This window comes from Cicer arietinum, chromosome 7 (assembly GCF_000331145.2).
Source record: "Cicer arietinum cultivar CDC Frontier isolate Library 1 chromosome 7, Cicar.CDCFrontier_v2.0, whole genome shotgun sequence".
NCBI classification, from domain to species: Eukaryota; Viridiplantae; Streptophyta; class Magnoliopsida; order Fabales; family Fabaceae; genus Cicer; species Cicer arietinum.
Window position 1 is genome coordinate 15,429,446 of NC_021166.2, and position 25,323 is coordinate 15,454,768.

The following is a 25,323-nucleotide window of genomic DNA, read 5'->3' on the forward strand; positions in this document are numbered from 1 at the left end:
TTGATTATAGCTTGATTTTGGTACTATTGAGTTCCTTTTTATCTCTATTCTTTCATTACTACCTCTGCTTCTGCACAATTTTACTTGCCTTTTTAAGGGTAGAGAGTTTTGACAATACAACAATAATTAGTAAAACAAGCTTACATAAATGCTAAAGCAAAATTTGATTACTGCTTAATTGTTCCTCTTTACAATTTTTTAGTTAATGAAGCACTATGTTACTTTTACAATTATTTAAGATCTGTTTGTGAGTCTTTCATGCATTAATCGTTGATTTTGACCAGTTCCACAACTATCTGCAAATGATTTGGCTGCTAGATTCAGCTTAATAATTTGGACAAAAACATGAAAAGAATTTGACTGCAAATAATTAGGGCAAAAACACTCATTTGTCCAAATAATTTGGCTGCAATAACTTGTTATCTATACTTTGGCTGCAACAATTTGGCTGCAAATAATTTGGGCAAAAACATGAAAAGAATTTGGCTGCAAATGATTTGGAGAAAAACACTAATTTGTCAAAATAATTTAGCTGCAATAACTTGTTATCTAAACTTTGGTTGCAAATAATTTGGACAAAAACATGAAAAGAATTTGGCTGCAAATAGTTTGGACCAAAACACTCACTTGTCCAAATAATTTGGTTGCAATAACTTGTTATCTATACTTTGGTTGCAATAATTTGACTGCAATAATTTGGCAGCAAAAACACTCATTTTTATTTTGTTATCTATACTTTTTTTTATTATATTTTGTTATCTATACTTTTTTGAGTAATAACTTGTTTGAGATTGGTATAGATATCCTCCATTATTTGTTTGTCCTTCAAAATATGGATGGCTACCACCCAGATCGTAGTTGGGTATATGATAGACTTTATGTTCAACGAGGGGGTTGAAACTAGCATTCGCAAAAGGTGTTGAAGAGTTTATAACGAAGGCAATAAGTCAAAATCAATTTGTAAAAGATCGTGGCATCAGATGTCCATGTCACAATTGCATGTGTAGATGTGTATTGTTTGTAAGTGAAGTCAAAGTTCACTTGTATAGGTTTGGGTTCCAACCAAATTATTGGTATTGGACCGAACATGATGAAGAAGCCCCACATATTGACCCAAAAAATGTTCCAAGTAGTAGTGGATATATTGATAACGATGGTCGATTTACTTTAATGCTACATATGGTCGACGATGCATTCGGTCCGACGTATGACTTTCAAAATATGGGTGATGAGGGCAACAAGGAAGAGATTAATGAAGAACCCCCAAATGATGATGCTCAAGACTTTTATGATTTGTTAACTGCTGCAAACAAACCTTATATGGGGGGCTTCTGATTCAAAAATTTCAATATGCATGAAACTTTTAGCTTGCAAATCAAATTGGAATGTTCCACATAAATCTTGATTTGTTTGCAAGCATGCTTGTAGACGTGGGTCTTTTTAAGGATTCACTTCCAAAAAAAATTTACCAAGCGAAAAAAATTGGTGACCATGGTAGGATTGAAGTCTGAGAAAATTGATTGTTGTGTTAAAGGGTGCATGTTGTACTACAAAGATAATAGTGCAGATCTAAAGTGTAGGTTTTTTCATGAACCCCGATATGTTCCTCGTAAGCCTAGGATAGGTAAGCACAAAGACATTCCAGTTAAGAGGATGTTTTATATGCCAATCATTCATAGGTTAAAAAGATTGTATGCATCAATGAAAACTGCTAGGCAAATGAGATGGCATCAACATAATAGACAAAGTTCTAGAATTTTACGTCACCCGTCTGACAGGGAAGCTAGGAAGCATTTTGATGCAAGGTATCCAAACTTCGCAAATGAACCAAGAAATGTAAGGCTTGGCTTATGTTCTGATGGTTTCACGCCATACATTCAAGCATCTTCATCCCCATATTCTTGTTGGCCTGTTGTTATGACCCCGTATAATCTCCCGCCCAAAATGTGCATGACTAAACCATTCATATTTTTGACTTGTCTCATACCTAGACCATCTAACCCAAAAGCAAATATTGATGTGTATTTACAACCTTTAATAGATGAGCTTCAACAGTTGTGGAGTGAATGGGCTTTGACTTATGATATTTCCATGAAACAAAACTATGTCATGAGGGCACCCTTAATGTGGACAATTAACGATTTTCATGCTTATGACATGTTATCTGGATGGAGTACTCAAGGTAAGTTGGCATGTCCGGTGTGTTTGGACGAAAATAAGGCTTTTACCTTAAAATATGGTGGCAAAAATTCATGGTTGGATTGTCACCGTTGTTTCTTACCTCATAATCATGTCTTTAGAAGAAGTAAAAAAGGGTTCACTAAAAATTGGGTTGTTAAGGATGAACCTCCTCCAATATTGATCGGTGAAGAAATATGGAGTTGGGTTCACAATATTCCACGAGTGATAGATAATGCAATTTCTGAATTGTTTGGATATGGTGTTAGCCATAATTGGACTAAACGAAGTATATTTTGGAATCTTCCTTATTGGAAAGATAATTTATAAAGGCATAATTTAGATGTCATACACATAGAAAAAAATTTCTTTGATAATGTGTTTAACACTGCCATGAATGTTAAGAACAAGACTAAGGACAATGAAAAAGTAAGAATGGACTTGGCCATCATTTGTCAACGTAGCGATTTGGAGTTGGTTCCACATAACAATGGAAAATGAAAAAACCTAAGGAAAATTATTGCCTTACGTCTAATGAGGCAAAGAAAGTTTGTAAATGGATAAAGGAGCTTAAGATGCCAGGTGAATATGCTGCTAACTTGGCAATATGTGCAAATGTTAATAAAGGACAAATGAATGGGATGAAAAGCCATGATTGTCACGTATTTATAGAGTGTTTGCTTTCATTTGCTTTTAGTTCATTGCCTGACCATGTGTGGAAACCACTAACAGAATTAAGTCAATTCTTTAAGGGCTTGTGCAACAACACCTTAAGACATGATGAATTGGTCAAATTGAGTGAAAATATTCCATACATCATACGCAAACTTGAAAGAATCTTCCCACCGGGATTTTTTGATTCAATGGAGCATCTTCCAATTCACCTCCCGTATGAGGCAAAACTTGGTAGTCCAGTTCAATATCGATGGATGTATCCATTTGAAAGGTATTTTATATTCACCATTAAGGGTTTCATTTTTTTTTCAAGATATTTCCACATCTATTAAATTATTGCTCTCATTTTTCCAGAATGATGGGTGATTTTAAGCGCATAGTGAAAAACAAGACTAGAGTGGAAGACTCAATATGTATGTCATACTTACATCGAGAGACAACATATTTTTGTTCCCACTATTTCAAAACAATTTCTTTGTTTGATAAAAGCCAACGTAATGAAGCTGAAAAGTTAAATGATGCTGTCACAACAACATTATCAATTAAAAATCAATTTGGACGTCCTAGTGGGAAGGTCCAAACACATTGGTTGTGTGATGCTGAAAGAAGATCTGCTCATGTACACATCCTCATCAATTGCAATGAGATCAAGCCATATATTGAGTAAGAAGTCTCAAAGCACACACCTCACATAATTATCAAATATATATAATAACAATTCACTCATTATTGCTAGTGTCGTTTTGCACTCTAATTCCATTATTGAAGAAGATCCTATATCTCAAACTCGTATACACGGAGAATTCCCAGAATGGTTTTGTGCATATGTGAGTGCTTTATTGAATTTTGTTGCAAATAAATTAGAACTTCTCACCTAACTATTGTGAATATCATGTTTGTATAGGCCAGTGACAAGGCAAATGGTGTGACCGACCCTAACTTGTTATCATTAGCTTGGGGTCCTTACTCAATGGTCAAAACATGACACAAGTATTACATTAATGGGTACAAATATCACACAAAAGTTTGGTCTTTGAGTAAGAAAACCATAAATAGTGGAGTTTATGTAAAAGGGGTTACTAGAGGAGGAGAAAATGATCTCTACGGAGTCATCCAACATATCTTTGAGTTAGAGTATTACAAATTGCCTCACAAGGTAGCCTTGTTTTATTGCCAATGGTTTCATCCTACAAGGAACAAAGGAACCAAAGTTCATCCACAGTATGATATTGTAGATGTCAAGATGAATCGAAAATATGATCTCTATGATCCCTTCATAATTGCACAAAAAGCAAGACAAGTGTATTATGTACCCTATCCTGAAATCCGAACTGATAAGCGTCACTGGTCTGCAGTCATCAAAACAAAGCCTATGGATCGTGTAGAGGGGGACAACGTCGACGTGGACACGCCATATCAAGATGAAGATATGGCACATGTTGAACAATTAATTGAAATTGAAAAAATGGTTGGCTTGAATGATGAAAACATAGCGATGAAGAAGTCAATGTAACGTTTGTTCCAAATATTCCAATTGATAATGATAGTGATATGGATGATGAACATGGGGATGATTCTTCAATTGACGTTTGAATTTATAGTAAGTATAAATAATAGTTGATTATTTGTATAAATCTTCATATTCAGCCTTTTTATATATTAGTTTTAGATTTAGGTTCTTTAATATTATAGAGTTGACAAAGTTGAATACACCTCGGATTGTGTTTACTATCGTTTGAAGAAAAAACGCATAATTTTACCGGATAAAGTAACTCAAACAGCTCAACGTGTACAAACAACAATTGATAAATTGCCACTAGATGCCAATGTCACATCACCAACCTCACAATATGTGCGACATCCCAACCAACAAAATTTTAAGCCTTCTGCCCAACAAGTTGCAGTGCTTCCACCCCCACCTAGTAAGGTGCACTAATATGAACCAATTATAGTGATGATGTCGACACTAGGTTTTGTCCCAGAAGACAACATTTCCCTGAATGTTGATCATTCTCCATCACAACAATTAACATATGTTGTCTCACGACATACTTCGATTTCTGCTAATCCACCACCTTCAATACCTGTTGCTACTGGTAATAAGACTTAAGGCTGACGATGCTCCAATTCTTGTCATGGGGTTGCACCTTATGGAAGAACAATGATATGGCCGGATAGTCGAGGGTATGTAACTAGTTTCGATTAACTTTGCATTACAACATGAGGTTTAGGGTTCGTTTCAAATTATTTTAAAATTTTATGTTGTTTGAATATTGTTTGTAGGTGGTTACCATGTAGGGTGGCTTCGAGGGCAATCACCTCAGTCATTACATCACAATATGTTGATCCGTATCCTAGCTGGGGAACAATCCCAGAATTAACTTTGGAAAGTTGGTTCGACAAATTCGGCATAAGATTATATTATATATCTTGTTAATGAGTTAAACTCTAGTGTGGATACTAATTAATGCATTATAACTTATTTGTAATGTAATATTGCAGGAGAAAGTTGCTTGGTTGCTTGAGCACAATTTTCAAATTAAGAATATCTTCAATACAAAAGGATCAATGCGTCTTTCTGATATGTTGATGCAAGTGAGAAAGAAGCGCAAATGTCCAACTTGGATGGGTGAAACTGTTTGGAATGATCTTGAGAAGATATAGATGGATCCATCATATAAGGAGATATCAAATTGAGTTAAGAAAAATTGTGCTCCTTCTAAAGGAAGAGCTATCTATACTGGTGGATCTATATCCATAGTTGAACATACTATTCAGATGGTATGTTTTCTATGTCAAAGTCTTCATTGTATAACCATTTAATATTTATCTTAAGGATATGCCTACTATTTGCTATTTTTATTGTTTTATTGTGTTGTTGTTCCAAAATACATAGAGTTATTTTGCTGAAATATTTTGTTGTTTTCCTTTGCTGGTGAAACGTGGCTATCATCTTATTCACAAATATGTTGTTTTTTTATTTTTTTTTGTAAGGCTGAAGAGTTAGGTAGAGACCCCACATTGGATGAGATCTTTTTAAAAACTCACACTAAGAAGAATGACAACTCTTGGGTTGATGAAAGAGAGAAAAAGAAACATATGTAAGAAATATTAAATCATTCATTATTTCATTTGTATTTTTGTAAAAGTAATTTGATTATGTTACATTATTTTCTATTTGAGCAGGAGACATTTCAAGGTAAGTTGCAGCAGGTCTCCAAAGGTGGGGAAACATCTAGTAGTTGTAGCCAAGTGGGTAATGCAGAAGCTCGCTTAGACATATGGGTCCAATCTGTTGGGGGAAAGAATAAAGGGCGTATTTATGGTGCTAGAGATAGATCCTCGCTATATAGGTTAGGTGTCGCAAGTCTAGTCGCAGATTCTCGTCCATCTAGAGGTTGCACCAATGTCTTGTCTCAACATTCTAACGAGATAGCGGCACATATAGCAACATTTGAGGAGCTAGCAAAAATGGCAGAACACGAGGCACGAGATGCGCGAGAAGAGCTAAGGAAAGTAGAGCAACGTCAACAAGAGGAGCTAAGGAAAGCAGAGCAACGTCGACAAGAGGAGGTTCAACAATTAGAGCAGTGCACTACAGAGCCCCATATGCAGCTGGCAGCATTGGCAAAAAGTGTTGCTTCCATACAGGCAGAGTCCTCCTATTGTCACTGTCATCCAGATTATGACGAGGATGAGTCTAACGACGACGACGACGAGTAGTAATACTGATTTCAATGTTTATTTTATTCAGTAGTTATTACTATATATTTTGCGTAGACTTGTAGGCATTATCTATATATATTCTTACGATAGTGTCGTTATGTGTATTTTTAAACTTATGGTTATGACAATGTGCTTATTTTGAGAATTATGGTACTGTAATGCTTATTTTGAGACTTGTGGTAGCCACAATGTGTACTTTGAAAATACTATTTATATAAAATTTACTTTTTTTTGACAATGATGTTTGAATATGCTTACAATTTATTTTAAAAATGCATTAAAAAAATGCAGGAAATAATAGAATACAAAACAGATCAACAATATCATTTTTTTATTACCCACAAAAATTCCGTTAGTAAATGATAATTTACCCACGTATATGTCATGAAAATTTTATATATCAAATAGAAATCAGTAGAACTTTTTATGGATTGTTCGTGAGTAATGTTTCTTGTGACTTATCCGTCTGTAAGTATCTGCGTTTTTACCCACAAAAAATCTATAAGTAACATAACCCACGGAAAATCGGTAAGTCATACTACCCACAGACATTCCTTAAGTAAGTTTGTCCCACTGCGTTTCTGTGAGAATATATTTTCCTACGAGTGAAATAGCTACGAACTCGTGTCCGTGGGTAATTCGTGAGTAATTTTACGTTACCTACGACCTTTTCGTAGGTAAAGATAAAATCTGCCGTAGGTAACAACAGTTTTTCTTGTAGTGATTAATTTTAACAAATAAATTTCGAATATGATATAGTTTTAATTAAATTAATTCAATTCAAATGTCAAACTTAATATAATTGGTATAAATTGATTATAATTGAAAAATAGAAAAATGTTGCTTGAAAATTGTTTGTTTGCTTAATTTTATTGGTTTAATTGTAGTTTTTGTCTATTTATTTTTACCAATTCACAAAATCAGTTCTTCTATTTTAAAATCTAATAGTTTTGGTCTTTGATTCTCATTTTTTAACTAAAAAATAGCGACATGACATACTTTAAATAACATAACATATGATATGATGATCTAGAATGATTAGTACTCTTGGGATAACAATAAAACTCTCTAAAAACTTAGCTTTCAACTTTCAATTTTTTATTTTTATAATTTAATTAATAACATATGAATAATTAATACATCTAGATTCTATATCATAAAATCATATGCCACATTATTTAAAATATATCAAATTATTACTTTTTTATTGTAAAAATTATACTGAGGACTAAAAATATCGAATTTTAAAATAGAGAGATCAATTCAATAAATTGATAAAAGTAGAAGGATCAAAACTATTGTTAAGCCAATTTTAATTTGGTCTCAAAGGAGATCAATTTGAATCACACTAATGGAATGAAATTATCCATCCACTTGATATGTAACAATGCTTAAAGAAAATAATTGAGAGCTTAAGGTTCGTTGGGGGTAGTTTTTGGTTTTCCCGTTTGAGTTAAAAACAAAAATTAGTTTCAGTTTCAGTTTTAGTTTTGAGATTTCAAATTTCAATTTCAATTCTTAATTGAATTTCAATTTTTATTTTATTTAAATTGAATATATTTATTTACTGTCTCATTATAACATTTATAAAAAAAATATTGATACGTACAAATAATATTAAATTTTAATTATTAAAAAAAATTAAATATTATAAAATTATAGTTTATTTAATGATAATAACTTTAGTGATAGTGATTAAAAGTGATATTACTAAAAATAACTATCGTAATAGTGATCAATCGTCGAAAATAACTGTAACGGTTAAAAGATACCGTTGATAATTGGAGGTGGTTATTGGAGTTAGTGGTGAAAAACGGTGGTTGAAGGTGAGAGTGGTCATTGTTAGTGGTGTTAGGTGTCGAAGATGATGGTCAATGGTAGTGGTGGTTAGAGATAGGCATTCAATGGTGTGATGACAATGATCGAATGGTGGTGATAGTTTATAAGAGGTGGGTGGGTGGTGATGCAAGTAGTGGTCGGAGGTGGTTGAGTGGTGATAATTAAGGTGGTCGGAAATGGTTGGGGCGATTGCAAAGGTAGGTGGTTGGCAATGTTGATGGTGGTCGGAAGTGGGTGGTCAGAGATGGTGATCGGTGGTAGTGATTGTTGATGATTGTTAGAATAATGTTTAAAATAAAAACATCTATACATTATAATAAAGCAAACTTGATAATTTGGCAAGTTTGACACGCGTCAGCCAGGCAGAATGTTAGGAAAATATAAGTTTCTATTAATAGAAATAATAATTCATTGTGCAGATTTTTGTTTTTACAATAAAAGTAAAGTTCAATTTTATCACGACTTTACACACGATGCGTCCGTTGAGAAGTTAATGGCCAATTAAAAAAATAAGAATAATGAATTAAAAATAAAATACAATATACCACAACTTGACAGTTGAGAATTTAGTGACCAATTAAAAAATAAAAAATAAATTGTTTTTTAAACACGACTTTATCAACCACAAATTCAACTTAATTTAATTAAAAGATTTATTTTATATTTTTTTTTTATTTTACTAATTCTTTTGGTGTCTTTAGATTTCCTTCTTAATTTCGTCCTCAGTTAACCGTCTCTTCTCAATAATCTCTCATATTTTCTCCTCAATAATCTCTCATTTTATGTTCTCCAATGTCTGAACAAAAAAATCAGATGCTTCAATTTCTCCAAAAAGAAAAGGAGTCATGGAATTTAGTTGTTAGAGCTGTGCGATATTTCTGTCATGATCTATAAATTTTATGCTATGGAAATGGTATTTATGGATGACAAGGTTTAATATATATATATATATATATATATATATATATATATATTTTATAAATTCAAAGTTTTAAATTATACACAAACTTATTTGTTATGTTATTAATTTAAGAAAATTGTGTTTCATATTGTTAGGGTGATAATATTCAAGCAACAATGCGAAAAACTCTTATTTCTCGATTTGAGACTACTATTCGTGAGAGAGTTGTGTACAACTTTCTTTCTCTTAGTATTGCGTAGCATATAGAACAACCAACCGGACACCAATTCAAATTGAGTTTGCAAAATAGTACAATGGTCTGATAATTAGAAACCAGTTTGCTCACAGCTCTCCGTACTCATTGATTTCATTCCCAGAAATTCAAAACATTGACAGTTTTTAAGTTAATTGTTTTTTAAACACTACTCTAGCAACCACCGCTTTAAATTAATTTAATTAAAAAATTTATTTTATTTTACGAATTCTTTTAGTGTCATCAAAATTTCCTTCGATAATCTCTCATTTTTTGCGTCTCCCTTATACATATAATTCATTTTTTTTTTTTGTGTTTATCTTTCTCTAATTTCTGGAAAAAAATTCCGATTTTGTTGCTTCAATTTCTCCATGAAATGAGTCATGGAATTTGGTATAAATATAAATTTTATACAATGGAAATGGTTTGATGGATGACAGGGTTTAATTCTTTTTTTTATAAATTCAAATTTTAAATTATATTAGTTGTGTATTAAATGTGTTTCATATTTATATTTCTAGGTGATAAAATTGAAGCAACCTTGGTTTTCTTTCTCCCTTTGATATTAATATTCCCGAAGGAACTATGTACAATTTTATTGGGTTGTGTCTGACAAACTTTCTGGGATAAATGGAACAATCGGACACCATTTCACATTGAATTTGCTGCAAAATGGTACGTAGACATCAATTCAAAATGTTGACATCAATTAATTTGGTAAATATGTTCACATGAATTATGGTAAATTTATTTCAATATGTCATTATTATTTTATTTTATTTATAAAAAAATATTACTATTTTGTTATATATATATTTTTTATTGTTTATGTTTCTAAATTTTGTCTCAAAAAGTTGTACATCTATGTACTTTTGTCTCAAAAGATTGTACATCTACGTCAAATGATAATAATTTATTTAAGTAAATATAAAATTTATTTAGGTTTATTTCCAGAAGACTGAAAGAAAAATAAATTTATTTAGGAATTAAAAAAAAAAATACAATTCATTACATTTATTCAACAGTTTTTATTGAAAGTAGTGGTTTTTCGAACGTCAAACACTACTTTAACAGACATGATCTTCAAACTTCAAACACTACTTTAACCAATCTATTACATCACGATTTAATGAGTTGACAGTTATGTGAAAGTGTATAATAATTTTTCAAAAACTATTATTTTAAATAGTTACATTTTAATTTTACTAATATACTATACATTTTACATTCTAAATTTATTTTTAAATATAATGCAAATTCAAAAAAATTCAAAGGATTCATTCAAAAATAAAAGATAATCATAATTTTTACGTGTATTGTAACTTTTTTGTAATGAGAATATTATTTATCTGTAGTATTTTGTGAGTAGCACCAAAATGAAAGATATTTTGCCATTAGATACACCAAAATTTATATGAATTCTTAAATGTCATGTATTTCATATAAATAACATACTATGTTGAATAATAAAAATAAAAATTCATTATTAAGTTACTTACTTATCTTTACATTTACTAATTTACTTAATTTATATATGTGATGTCCATTATTTAAAAAATTATTATTTCATCTAATCTAATTATTTAATTTTTTTAATAATTATTGTTTTTATTTGTTTAAAATTAAAAGTATTGTTTTATAATGAGTTTTTTTTGAAAAAAAAATAGATTCTTTGGAGAATAAAAAAATAAGGCATCATCAAGATTAAAGAGCGGTGTTGGAGTCATGCTTTTGATCAGTAATATTGATCCTGTAACAAAGTAGTTTTTAAGTTAGGTTATGATTAAATTTTTTTATTTTTTTCATTGTAAATTATTTTTGTAAGTCAAGTTATGTATTTAATGTCAATAAAATTTATAAAAATTGATATATATATATATATATATATATATATATTAAAATAACATTTTATTTATTAAGATTGTCCGTTTGTTTCCGTGCGACGCACGGAGTAGACACTAGTAAATTATAAAATCTAATTTTTTATTGAGTTTTGAAAATAAACTAATTTAAAATTAATTAAAAAATAAATTCAGCCTCATTTTACTTATACATATTTTGGTTTTAAATTTCGATTTCAAAAACAAAAAAAAAATACAGTAGAGAAAGGGTTACATATAGAAAAGAGTTAATAGCAAAAGCTTTATTCATTTGACACCTTGCTCACTAGTAATTACTTCATGCTATAAAATCATCATTAACAATTATCTTGCTGGCAAAACTAATCTGTTGGCTCCTCCTTAGTCCCAGCATTCCTGAATCCACAACAAATTAACTCTCTCAGCTTGCGTTTTGTCTTTAGTGTTTGTCAGCTGTTAAGTTACCCTTGGATAAAACACTTTGGTTTTTTAGGTATATTTCCTCACATTTTAATTGTCTAATTCTAGTTGTTCATAATTTTTTTAAAATAATTAATTTTATTTATTTCAATAAATTAAAAAATGATTTTAATTTATTCAAATACATTTATTAATTAAAGTTAGTTGAGAAATAATTAATGCATTAATATTTAATAAATAAGAGTGTATTAGTGAACAAAAATAATTAATGATGTATTGTTATTATAAAAGGATAAATAATTTGAGCTAGTGAAAATGAAAGACATTTAAAATGAGATAGATAATATACATATAATCAGAATAATTCATATATTTATTTTTATTAATTTCAAACACATAGTATAAATACTTCTTATTATTTTTTCTCAAAAATATTACTTTATTTGATTTAAAAAATATTTTGATACTTACGACTTTTGTATTTAAGTTTTCTCTCCATAATCTTGTCACAAAATAAAGTATTCTCTCTATAAATTTAGTAAATAAAATATAAAACAATATCCTTTATGAAAAGAATGACCCATTACTAAAAAGATAAACCAATTGCTTTGAACATAATTTTTATGCAATTATACTTAATTTTTTGGGTTTAAATAGTCTAGAAGCTAGGTTCACACAATTTAAATGTGAAGAAGTGAAAAATTTAAATTTCAGATCTCACTCACGCATATCGATGTCTCTGCATTAATAATTGAATTGTACTTACGAGTTTAATTAAAATTATTTTTTATAAGAATAGAAAAATTTTAAGAACTCATTATATAACAAAGTAATATCATGATGTAATTTGATTGGATGAATGTGTATAAAAGAAGCTAATTTTTAAAAGTAATTTGAGTGGATGAAATATATTTAAAAGTATTAAATACATAATCTTAAGATAATTTATATAGTATAATTGACGATTCTATGTGTAACGATATATTTGATCTTTAAATTAATAAATTAATTATTTTTTTTAAAAAAAATTGTTATCTCATTTAAAAAACTATAATGACTAACTATTATTTACCAAAAGTGTAAGAGAAATAAAAAAATTATTTATTTTTATTATTTGTAACAGTGAATATTGAATATTTTATACAGTAAAAATAAAAAATATACAATACTTGCAAAAATAATAAAATGACTTTTTCTAAAATATAAAAGTTAATAAATACCCTTTAATTTATAAAATAATCATTAACTTATTGGTATCACTACGCGAAAAATTGTATTTTACAGCGCTTTTTTTAAGCCATTTACAGCGCTTTTTCAAAAAATTAAGCGCTGTAGTATCCAGCGCTGTAAAAAGATACAACAGCGCTCTTTAAAATAAAAAAAAAGCGCTATAAATCTCTTCTAAAAACGCGCTGCTTGTTGTATTAGTTTTACGGCGCTTTTTAAAAAAAGCGCTGTAATATGCATTCCTTTATTTCAATTAGATCTCTTGATGGGATTATAACAACAATCTCCTTCATAAATCGTAATATACAGTATCCGCAGTCTATGTTGTTAGTTTGACGAGAGCACTTTAAAATAAAACATATAAGTCACTAAATATTTGTGGATTGATTGTTAATGAAATTTTAAAGTCATACATTTCAAACCTTTATTAGAATCCATGTGATTTATTTGATTTTTGCTTCGACACTGTAGCACCCATTTGAGCTCGGAAAACTTGTAAAACACTATCAAATAAATGTGATTATTAGCATTAACAGACACATTATATATATATATATAAGAAATAAATGAATAAATGAATACAATACCTGAAGAGTGCGAAGAAATACGTAGAGTTCATAAGGTTACGGTTTCGTTTAAGAAGAAACAGCGAAAATGCGCAGAAATACGAACAGTTCGTAGGACAGAGTAGGGTTCTCATTGAGAAGAGTATGTACTAATGTTCGTAGGGATAGTAACAAATATGGAGATGATTTGCAATGGAGATGGTTAACAATATGGTTCGTAGGACATTAGGGTTCACAATGAGAAGGATAATGAAGAGGAGAAGGACACTGAAGTGTAGTGAAGTTTATGTAATAAAGAGGAAACTGAAACGATTTACTGTTATATTTTATTTTTTAAAAGCCTATTACAGCGCTTTTTTTAAAAAGCGCTGTAAAAGACCTTCTTATTTTATTTTTTAAAAGCCTATTACAGCGCTTTTTTTAAAGATCGCTGTAAAAGACCTCTTTATTTTACTTTTTAAAAGCCTATTACAGCGCTTTTTTTAAAAAGCGCTGTAAAATACCTTCTTATTTTATTTTTTAAAAGCCTATTACAGCGCTTTTTTTAAAGAGCGTTGTAAAAGACCTCCTTATTTTACTTTTTAAAAGCCTATTACAGCGCTTTTTTTAAAAAGCGCTGTAAAATACCTTCTTATTTTATTTTTTAAAAGCATATTACATCGCTTTTTTTAAAGAGCGCTGTAAAAGACTTCCTTATTTTACTTTTAAAAGCCTATTACAGCGCTTTTTTAAAGAGCGTTGTAAAAGACCTCCTTATTTTATTTTTTAAAAGTCTATTACAGCGCTTTTTTACAGACTTTTTAAAGCGCTTGTCTAAAAGCGCTGTAAAAGACCACCTTATTTTTTTTTTAAAACCTTTTTACAGCGCTTTTCCAAAAAGCGCTCTAATAGGTCGTTTAATTATGTGAAATCAAAGTCTTTTACAGCATTTTTTTTATAGCGCTTGTCAAAAAAGCGCTGTTGTATCCTCCGTTATTTTTAAAATATCATACAACAGCGCTTGTGTTTAATAAGCGCTATAAAAAACGCGCTATAAAATGTCATTTTTGGCGTAGTGTATAACAATAAATGTACGAAAACACTTGAATATACATTAGAAATCTAAAATGTTTTGTAAAATTTCCACGTGAATTCTGCTCCTTCTATACTCGTAATAGTTGTCATACTCAAATCGAATAGACGAATATTCTATAATATTAGTAACATGTTGTGTTCTTTTAGTCAATAATTGCAATGGGAACCAACTAATTTGAGAAGACACTTAACATCAATCACTTGTCGCATGATTCTGAAAGATTAAGGAATATATAACAATGTTGTCCAAGCAAAAAATTAATATAATATCGTTGCTAAAAGTTCTATGTTAATTGAACATACACGACACGAAATCGAAAAATGATTTTTTAATTTTCTTTTTGTAAGAAAAAGAAAATTGATTTTTTTTAGTAGCTTTTACATCTCTATATATATATATATAGGTGCGGTAGGGCTCTGATTAAATTCAAGAGAAGCAAAAAATAAAAAAGAAACAATACACTGAAAAAGAGTGAAAGAAGAAGGAAAAATAACAAACAAGAATGAAAGTAGCAGAGGTTTTGCACATGAATGGAGGCATGGGAGAAACAAGCTATGCAAACAACTCCTTAGTTCAGGTAAATATTCATATTTAACTTATATTATTATACATGTGTTCCCAATATTGCGGAACTTTTGCATATATATAAATATCTTTTTTTTTTTAAAAAAAATTTAATATACTTACATTAAAATTTATATATTAGAATATCATACTTTTTTTTTTCTTCTGGAAATCACATCTATGTCTTGAGATGATTTTTGCTTTTTCTGCATTAAGAGATCTCATTTTCAAAATACAACCATCTATAACATGGTATTGTCAAAAAATAATAAAACTAAAAGGTTATATATGGTCGCATCTCGAGGATACGATATCTTAATAAAAAAAAAATTATCGCAGAACGGAAATGCAACCTCACGAAGGTTAAAAATAATAAGATATTTTGGTATATAAATTTTAACGTAAATAATATTAGTTAACTTTTTTTAAAAAAAGGGATATGTGTGAGAAAAAAAAACAACCAATTTTGCACAATTATTATCTTTTTCTTAAAGAAGTATAATATGGCTAATTTATGACATTAATTACAAAAAAGTGGACATCTTTTATTTGAATATGTGTTTCAATATATCAAATATCCTTCGACTAATCATATAAACTTTACTTATAAGACAAATCCTGTTTTTTTTTTAAAATACCAACAATTTTTTTATAAATATTTTGTTATAGTATTAATGGTAATAAAACAAAGAACGTTTATTTTTTGACAAAATTTTAGCACTTAATTGAAACTAATAAAGCAAATATCCTTGGTTGTATACACAGCAACATGTAATATCATTGACAAAGTCTATTAGAGAAGAAGCCATAATGAGTCTCTATCGTAGTAAACACCCAAGAAGTTTAGCAATTGCAGACTTGGGTTGTGCTTCTGGACCAAATACTTTATTGGTGGTATCAGAATTTATCAAGGTTGTGGAAAAACTTTGTCGAAATTTGAATCACGAATCTCCTGAATATAAGGTCTTCTTGAACGATTTACCAGGAAATGACTTCAACAACATCTTTAGATCTCTTGACAACTTCAAAGAGAGACTACGTGGTGAAATTGAATCTGAAATAGGTCCATGTTATTTCTCTGGAGTTCCTGGTTCTTTCTATAGTAGGATTTTTCCCAATCAAAGTTTGCATTTCGTCCATTCCTCTTACGGTCTTCAATGGCTATCTAAGGTTTAATTCCTTAACTATTTATTATTATTGTTTTTCTTCATAGTATTTAATATGCACATGTGTAAGGTGGATTAATGCATTTTTGTTGATTGGTATTTAGGTTCCTGAGAATGTAAACAACAATAAGGGTAACATTTACATGGCGAGTACAAGTCCCTCAAATGTCCTCACTGCTTACTATAATCAATTTCAAAAAGATTTCTCTCTTTTTCTTAAGTGTCGTGCAGAGGAGCTAGTTGAAGGTGGTCGCATGATTCTAACGTTTTTAGGAAGAAAAAGTGACAATATGTTTAGCAAGGAGTGTTGCTACATTTGGGAGCTTATGGCTATGGCTCTCAATGATATGGTCTTCCAGGTAGAGCCAAAAATAGCATTTTACAGTTTTTTCCGGCGATTTTTTTTATTAAAAACGTTGTTATATAATATTTTAAAATTAACAGAGGATCCAACAAGGGTCATAATATTTACGGCGCTTTTATATATACTTTGTGTTGGTCATATTGGATCATGTAATACTCCTTGGATTCTTAAAAAATCAAAAATACATTTTTGTTTTTAAGGAGATATAAAGTTGACTTAGTGATTTGAACGAGTGCCTTAAGACATCGAAAAGTTCAATCGTCACTCTTATCATAATATTAATAATTTTTCTTTTTTCTATATGTTGATTAGGGAATCATAAAAGAAGAGCAACTGGATTCTTTTAACATCCCTCAGTATACTCCATCTCCATCAGAAGTGAAATTAGAAGTTATGAAAGAAGGATCATTTGCTATCGATCAATTGAACGTGTCTGAAGTTAGTTGGAACAGTCTTGAATGTGAGTCTCAAATGTCGGAGTCACATGTTGATGGTGCATATAATGTCACACAATTAATGAGAGCTGTAGCTGAACCTTTACTAGTTAGCCACTTTGGTGAAAATATTATTGAAGAACTTTTCAATCGCTATAAAAAAATTTTAACTGATCGGATGTCCAAGGAGAAAACTAAGTTTGTCAACGTTACCATATTATTGACTAGAAAACCATAAGAAAAAAAATGTAGTTGAGGTTTATAAAGGCCATTTCTCTAAAAATATTTTCAATGTTGTGGCAGTTGTTAGTTTGCGTTGTTTGTCTAGTTAATAATTTGCTAGTAAATGTTTGGTGATAAAATAAAATATAATATGAGTATTATATTTAACTGTATGCTGTAATTCATTGTGATATATTTATGTCATAATTGAATAAATTGGATATTGATATTATGGTAAAATTATGTCTGTGCTACTTTAAGTTTAACCAATTTTCTGAATTCGGTCTTTTAAGTGTTTTTTAATTATATGTTACGTTATATTCTTCAGCCTTGTTAACAGTTTTTATTAAAAAGTTGCAAATGTAGCATTTAAAATCATTTTTGTCAAGTCTTTTCGATCTTGGTGTCAAATATTGTTAGCTTAGATGTTTTATTTCGGATTCGAATTGAAATTTTAAAATTGTATGAGTTAATTATAATGAAATTTATCATCTTTTCTAAAATAAAATAAAAATTAATAAAAATTAAAATATTCGCATCCTTCGTAAACTTTCATCAAACCATCACCAACCCAAAAAATTGAAACACATAATTTCTCGCCTTCATCAATTCAAAAAGTTTAAACCCAACAAATTCCAAATATTATACACCAAATTGAGCCATTTGATTATTTCACATATATTAAGAAAAAAAATATATAAATTAAAGAGAAAATACTATTTTTACAAAAGTATCCTTATTAAGTATTAGTATATTATCAATGTCATAAATGCATACAAAAAGATATTATATTGAAAATGATGCAAGTAGTATTAATTAAATGGTATAATTGAAAGGAAAAAAAAGTGTATTGAAAGTTGAGACAATTTTTTTTATTATTCACACATCATATTCAACAAGACAAATTTATTCATTTTCGGTTTGAGATTTCACATAGCAAATCTCAAAATACAAATAAAATAATATAGAGCTTGTTTAAACAGTGTTTTCAATCAGGATGAGATGTGTATCAAATACATGACAAAATAAAATGTTATCATGTTGGTTATCATGTGTGTATAAAATACATGATATGATAATATTTATCTTGTCATTATACTATACTATCATATATTATAATATATTTATCTAGTTTTAAATCATATCATGTCTCTTTTTATCCAGCGCATCAAACTGAACCTACTTTAAGATGCGGGTCATTTTCTTGGCTTCGGGTGCTAGTCATTTTCCCGAATTTAAGATGCGGGTTGCTTCCTCGTCTTTAAGTAGGAGTCGTTTTTTCCAACTTTAAGATGCGAGTCTTTTTCTCGATTTCAACTGCATGTCCTTTTCCTTGCTTTAAGATGTGAGTCATTTTCTCGATTTCGGATGCAAGTCGTTTTCTCGACTTTAAGATGCGAGTCATTTTCTCGGATTCGGGTGTAAATCGTTTTTCCAACTTTAAGACGCGAGTCGTTTTCTTGGCTTCAGGTGCAATTCGTTTTCTCAGCTTTAAGATGTTTGTTGTTTTCTCGACTTTAGGTGCGTATCGTTTTCTCAACTTTAAGATAAGAGTCATTTTCTCGGCATTTGGTATGCATCATTTTCTCTTATTTAAAATGTATGTTGTTTTCTTAACTTTAAATTTAAATGTCATGATTGAGTGGATGAGTATGTTGCCTTTTATTATTATTTTTATTGGACAAGATCATTCAAATAATGGATGAGAAGAGCACATGTACATTCAAATCATGAATATATTGTCTTCTACTAAATTACAATGTCCGTTAAAATGGTTAATCTAATTAATTGTATACATAACATTTATTTAATTAATTAATTATATTTACACCAAAAAGAATAATTAAAAAAGAAAAATATTATTTACATTAATAAAAAAATATCTTTATTTTATTAATTTAGTTTGAGAATGAGAAGACCTGATATGAATTCGTTAATTTAGGAGAATGGTTTGATGATTCAAGCGGCGACCATGGACGAAAGAACGAAAAGAGAGCAACTGCCCAGATTGCAATATCAAAATTTACACAGTGATTGTTGTTGTGCAATCAATCATTCGTCCTGGCCATAGAAAGATACGATATTAAAACAGTCAGGGAAGGATGCGGTGAGCACAACTTGAAGGGTATCTAAATTACAACTTTCTTAATCTTTTTTACAACTTTCTCTCTTTCTAAATTACTGATTAAATGATTATTACTGTTTTGAGAAGAAGTTCATGTGTTGTGTTTACAATGGAGATGAAGTCTGTCTTATTTGCCAATTAATTTACATGTATCAATTATTTGGGTTTTTTAGTATGTGTTGCAAGTAACTCAAGATCAGGTGCAGTGGCTTAAGAAAAAGTTAGGCCTATGAGTTATTTTTACGGTAAACTAAATTGAAATCTTTTGAAAAAATTGTAATACAAATAAATCTAATGAAAAGAAAATTAGAGGACGATAAAGAGTCTATACATTATTGCTACTTTCTTTTTTTTCTCTTTTTTTCTCTTTGTTTTATCAAGTTGAACTAGTTAAACACAAGAAAAAAAGTCAAACCAGGAACCACAGACAATCAAAAGCAAGCAGGAATCAAAGGCCCACATGAACCAAAACAAACTCAAACCAGATGCAAGCATATATACACAATTGTCTAAATCCATTTACTACGATCTTCTCTTTCTTCAATTTTTTTATAGAATACTTTAATTACTTGAAAACAAATCAAATAAAAAACCCAATAATTGATTGATTTTCATTTATTTTTTATTTTATTTTATTATAAATATATATAACAAAAATATAGCAAACAAAATTAGGTGTCAATAACTTCCCTTCTTTACTTAGAATTTACTTGATAAATAAATGAAAGAATAATAAATATGAAAACTCTAATTTTATCCAAAAAGGATGTTACAGGAAGTTGCTAGTCGTTTTCCCGACTTTAAGATGCGAGTTGTTTTCTCGACTTTGATGGTGAGTTGTTTTCCTAGCTTTAAGATGCGGGTGCAATGCGTTTTCCCAACTTTAAGATGCAAATCATTTTCTCAGCTTCAGATGCGAGTCATTTTCTCGATTTTAAGATGTGGGTTGTTTTCTAGACTTCGAGTGCTAGTTGTTTTTCCAACTTTAAGATGCAGGTCGTTTTCTCGACTTTGAGTGCAAGTCGTTTTCCTGACTTTAAGATGCATGTTTTTTTATTGGCTTTAAATTTATACAGTATGAAATATCATGAATGAATTGATGATTATGTTGCCTTTTATTATTATTATTATTATTATTATTATTATTATTATTATTATTATTATTATTATTATTATTTTTTTATTGGACACAATCATTCAAATCATGAATATGTTGCCTTTTACTATCCTACGTCGTTCGCTAAAACGGTTAATCTATAATTAATTTTATATAAATATTTATTTAATTAATTATTTTTACCTCAACAAGAATAATAAAAAAGAAAATAAGTAATATTAAAAGAAAGAAAAATATGTTTTTTGTTAATTTGAATTCACAAGGGGAATACTTTACTCCTACGTATCATAAAGTGCAATAGAGAAATCAAAACATTTGTAGTTTTTAAGTAGAAAATGTTTGTGGATTGGTTAATTTTATTTTTTTTTACCCAATTTAAATATCGTTATTTTGGTTTTTTTATAAAAAAAAATATTAAAAAAAATCCATGTGAACCAGACTAAATTAAAAAAGTAGGAATAAGAGAATATATAAAAATCTTTCACAAAAGGGAAATACAAAATACCAATTATATTATCTTACTCTTGTCTAGACTCACATAAGACATTTCTACTAGCAATGTTTTTCAACCGTCGATCTTATATGAACTTAGCATCACAACTTCTAACAATTTTCTTCATAACAGGATCATAAAATATATACCAAACTCCATCTAGTCAATGAACACATAATGCTTACTTTTAACATCTACTTTAGAAGACACATAAATGTTTTACATTCAAAACCACACAGGTGATCACAAGAAACAATTTTACCTAACAAAATCATCTATCATACTTCATTTTGCAAGGACACACAAGGTTAAAGTTTAGGACATGCACAATTGTGTTCAATGCTTTACCCCAAAATGAATGTAGAAGTAGAAGCTTTGCTTGCGATAACAAACATCTAACTCTTTCAACCAATGCCTTCATCCTAATCCTGATATCATTCAACTGCAAAGACTTATGATGTCTAATTCATCTCTCTCTTCAATAAGAGTGAAATTATCTCAAATATTCACTCCAATTATTGATGTGTATACACTTAAACTTCTTCTTAGTTTCACACTCAACTAAGGCCTTAAACTTCTTTAACACTCTCAAAACATCATCTTTACTCTTCAAAGTGTAAACTCAAGCCTTTCTTAAATATCCTTAATAAATGTCATAAAATATGCATTCCCCAAGTGTTCTTGTCTTCTAATTAAGGACTGCTTAGATGAGAATGCACCAAATCAAGAACTTATGGTTTTCTAGGTGAGTGACTCTGAATAAACTTTGTTATTCTTTTTTGCAAAAACAATGATCACATTTCTTCAAGTACAGATTTCTCATGTTTGACAACACATCTCGTTTTCTTAGCTCAACCACGTATTACTCACTATTCTGACACAACCTCTTATGCCATAGTTCAACTCTTTCAACTAATTCAATTTCACGAACATGTTTAATTATTTTCGTGTGTCCCGTAAAGAGTAGAAGATTTCATACATCTAGCAACAATCATAAAACCCTTGGTGAGTTTTAAGTGTCCCGCGGGAACTAACTATCATAGCCTTAGTTGTAACTGAAAATACATTCAAATCAATGTCTGGAACATACTTCACAATATTGAGAGTTAACTTGGTACCATAAGTCATCTCCAAAGAAACCTCTCCAAGGCCAACACATCTTTATGAGTCAACTTCACATCACCAAATTTATCTAGAGTATAAGAGCAAAAAATATTTCTTTTGGAAGTGACATGTTCTGAAGTACCACTATTGATTATCCAACTTGATGCGCTATCTGTAATATTAATTTTATCTTGCTCTTCAATAAAAAGCAAGTCGTCATCAAATGTTACATTAGTATTGTCTCCATCATCATTTTTTTTCTTTTTTCTTTTCTTTACCTTTGTCCTCATTCTCCTTTTTTAAAAACCAATACATCTTCTGAATAGGCCTTTCTTCACCATAGATGTAGCACACGACAACTTTGAACCAATTTCTAAAATTACTTCAATTTTTGTCTCTATTTCCTGAATATAAATTATTACTTCTCCCCGATGATTCAATAATCAATATTGATGACTGTAATAGAGAATCCTAAGACTTTCTTCTCATTTACTTATTCAAAATACTACTCTTGACAAGGTCCATTGAAAACACATCATCAAAACTATAATTAAATAATTATATTCTAAAAGTTTACAATGAGTCAAACAAAGAACCAATAATCAATAACCCGTGAATTTCATCATCAAACTTAATACTCATAGCAGAGAGTTAATTCATAATTCCTTGAAAAATATTCAAATGATTTGCTAACGAAGTCCCTTCTTGAAGTTTCAAACTTAACAACTTTTTATTTTTATTTTTATTTTTATCAAATACACCTTGTTATTTACTGTTTTTTTTGCATACAGCTACTCTAACTTATCGCACAAGGATTTAGGAGCTTTATCCCCACTAATGTGGTTCAACATGTTATCATCAACCCATTGAAGAATGTAGCAACTCATCTATCTATGTAGTAAGGTCATTAATAAGTAGTCTTGTTATCCAGCTTCATTGCATCGACACACAGGTTAGTGAAAATTATTCTCATGAGACATATCCTCCATCTTACATTTTGAAAGAACATAATTTGACCTATTTAAGGTTGTTATACGAGTTGTATGGGCTTCTATAATTTTTACAAGAGAACTGAACCTCTTATGTAAGTTGTTGGAACCAAAGAACACATCGAAAGCTCATTAAAATAATTATTTTTTGTGGGACATGAATTCAGAAATTAACAACATAAAATAAATACCAATAATAATAATAGCAATAAAAGGAAATCAAAACTATAAACTAGACACCTCAAATATTAACGTACAACATTTCGACAAAAAGAATGACATATCAACTCAAAGAAAATAATAACTACTAATAAAAATTATAAAATATCAAACACAGTTACAAATAACGTACTAAAAATATAGTCAAAACAAAAAATGTTTTTTCAACACACAACCACCACCAAAATCGATTTTGTTCACGTTACCACTGTTTACAAATTGACCGGGTTTTGATAACATTGCGGATTTCAAAACTGCATTTTGTTCACGTTTTACATACATTCTTGAATTTACACAAGTACATTTCAAACAATGTAGACCGCCTTTTATTTATTCTATAACATATATGCTCATTATTTATATTAATTGTATTTTTAGTATCAGCAAAAATACAATAATATTCCACTTATAAGAATTATATTTGATTAGTAAATTAAATTTTTTAATTTAATTATAAATAAAAAATTCTTGGGAAAAAACTACAATACTTGTGCGACTCTTGTACATTCAATATATTAATTATCGTGGATGTCTAGCAATACTATTTAACGTTTGGTTAGTATGAAGAATAATATAACTTTGTTTAGCCACAACTTTTGATTAATTTTATAGCATGACATTATTTATTAAATTTTATAATAAGTAACATCTATAACTTAAAACTCATTTCTTTTTCATTCTGTTTTCCTACTAGAATTTTAATTTTATTTTAGAGTTCAAATTCATTATTAGAAGTTGACATATTTCATCTTGATTAATCATTAATTATACTAGCTAGTATTTAACTGTGTACTCCTTTCAACTAACACCTTAAGATACTAGTGTTAGGAATTAAAATACAGTAAATAACTTATTAAATATTATGATAATCTCATGTGAAAGAAAATTATTATGTTTCTTATTGAGAACTTTTTATTAGCAGCTAAGGTAATATTGATCATTATCAATTCTGAATTGAACCATTTTAGTGATCATATCACCATATGCATTATCTATATATTTGATTTGATAAATGACATCTATTAATTTTTATTCAATAAAAACCATCACATATATATATATATATTAATTTTTATCTGGTTATTGATGTTAGACTCATAATAATCTTATACATGATCAAGAACAATTTACATTAAAATAATAAAAAAGAAAAGAAAATAATTGTTTCTCATTATCATAATCCCTATCATGATAATAAAGTCTATAATTTTAAGGACTTTATCAAATTAACTATTTAACTAAATAGTAAATATAATAATGAAAATTAATACTTTATTAATCTAAAATTAATTATATAATTGATTGGATCTTTGACTTACCTAATTACTCGCAACACTTGTCACATATTTGCTTTCAGTAAAAGTCTACAAAATTAATAACTACTTTAAATATTCTAAATATTTCAAAAAAGAATAGTTTTACAAATAAATCCCGAGCACGATATAGTTTTAAAGAAGTTAACCGACTCATATGTCAAAGCTATTAATTGGTATAGATTAATTATAATCGAAAAATCTTGCTTGAAAATAATTTGTTTGCTTAATTTTATTTTGGTCTCGAAGATCAATTTGAATCACAGTGATGGAGTGACATTATCATTCCAATTGATAATCACTACAAGAAAAACTGTTATTACTTACGGCAAATTTTATCTTTACTCACGGACTGTCCATAGGTAACGTAAAATTACCCACGGATTACCCACAGACACGAGTTCCTAGCTAAATCGCTCGTAGGAAAATATTTACCGACGGACAAGCCGTGGGACACACTTATTTAGGGATTGTCCGTGGGTAATATGACCCAC

The 25,323-nt window shown here is 29.3% G+C and overlaps 1 protein-coding gene across 1 annotated transcript; it reads left to right on the top strand.

The window, feature by feature from the left end:
- The first annotated feature begins 15,143 nt into the window (after nucleotides 1-15,143).
- LOC101496913 (S-adenosyl-L-methionine:benzoic acid/salicylic acid carboxyl methyltransferase 3-like) lies at nucleotides 15,144-17,748 on the top strand. Its single transcript, XM_004509231.4, has 4 exons — nucleotides 15,144-15,296; nucleotides 16,049-16,453; nucleotides 16,554-16,808; nucleotides 17,126-17,748. The coding sequence occupies exons 1-4, from the start codon at nucleotides 15,222-15,224 to the stop codon at nucleotides 17,483-17,485; spliced, it is 1,095 nt and encodes a 364-aa protein (XP_004509288.1). The 5' UTR covers nucleotides 15,144-15,221; the 3' UTR covers nucleotides 17,486-17,748.
- Nucleotides 17,749-25,323: the final 7,575 nt, after the last annotated feature.

What these genes read in the sequence shown, in the direction of transcription:
- LOC101496913 (XM_004509231.4), top strand. Translation starts at nt 15,222, where the DNA reads ATGAAAGTAGCAGAGGTTTTGCACATGAATGGAGGCATGGGAGAAACA. An exon ending in CAAACAACTCCTTAGTTCAG is followed by an intron (nt 15,297 to 16,048) that starts GTAAATATTCAT and finishes TTGTATACACAG; the next exon opens with CAACATGTAATATCATTGAC. An exon ending in TCAATGATATGGTCTTCCAG is followed by an intron (nt 16,809 to 17,125) that starts GTAGAGCCAAAA and finishes TATGTTGATTAG; the next exon opens with GGAATCATAAAAGAAGAGCA.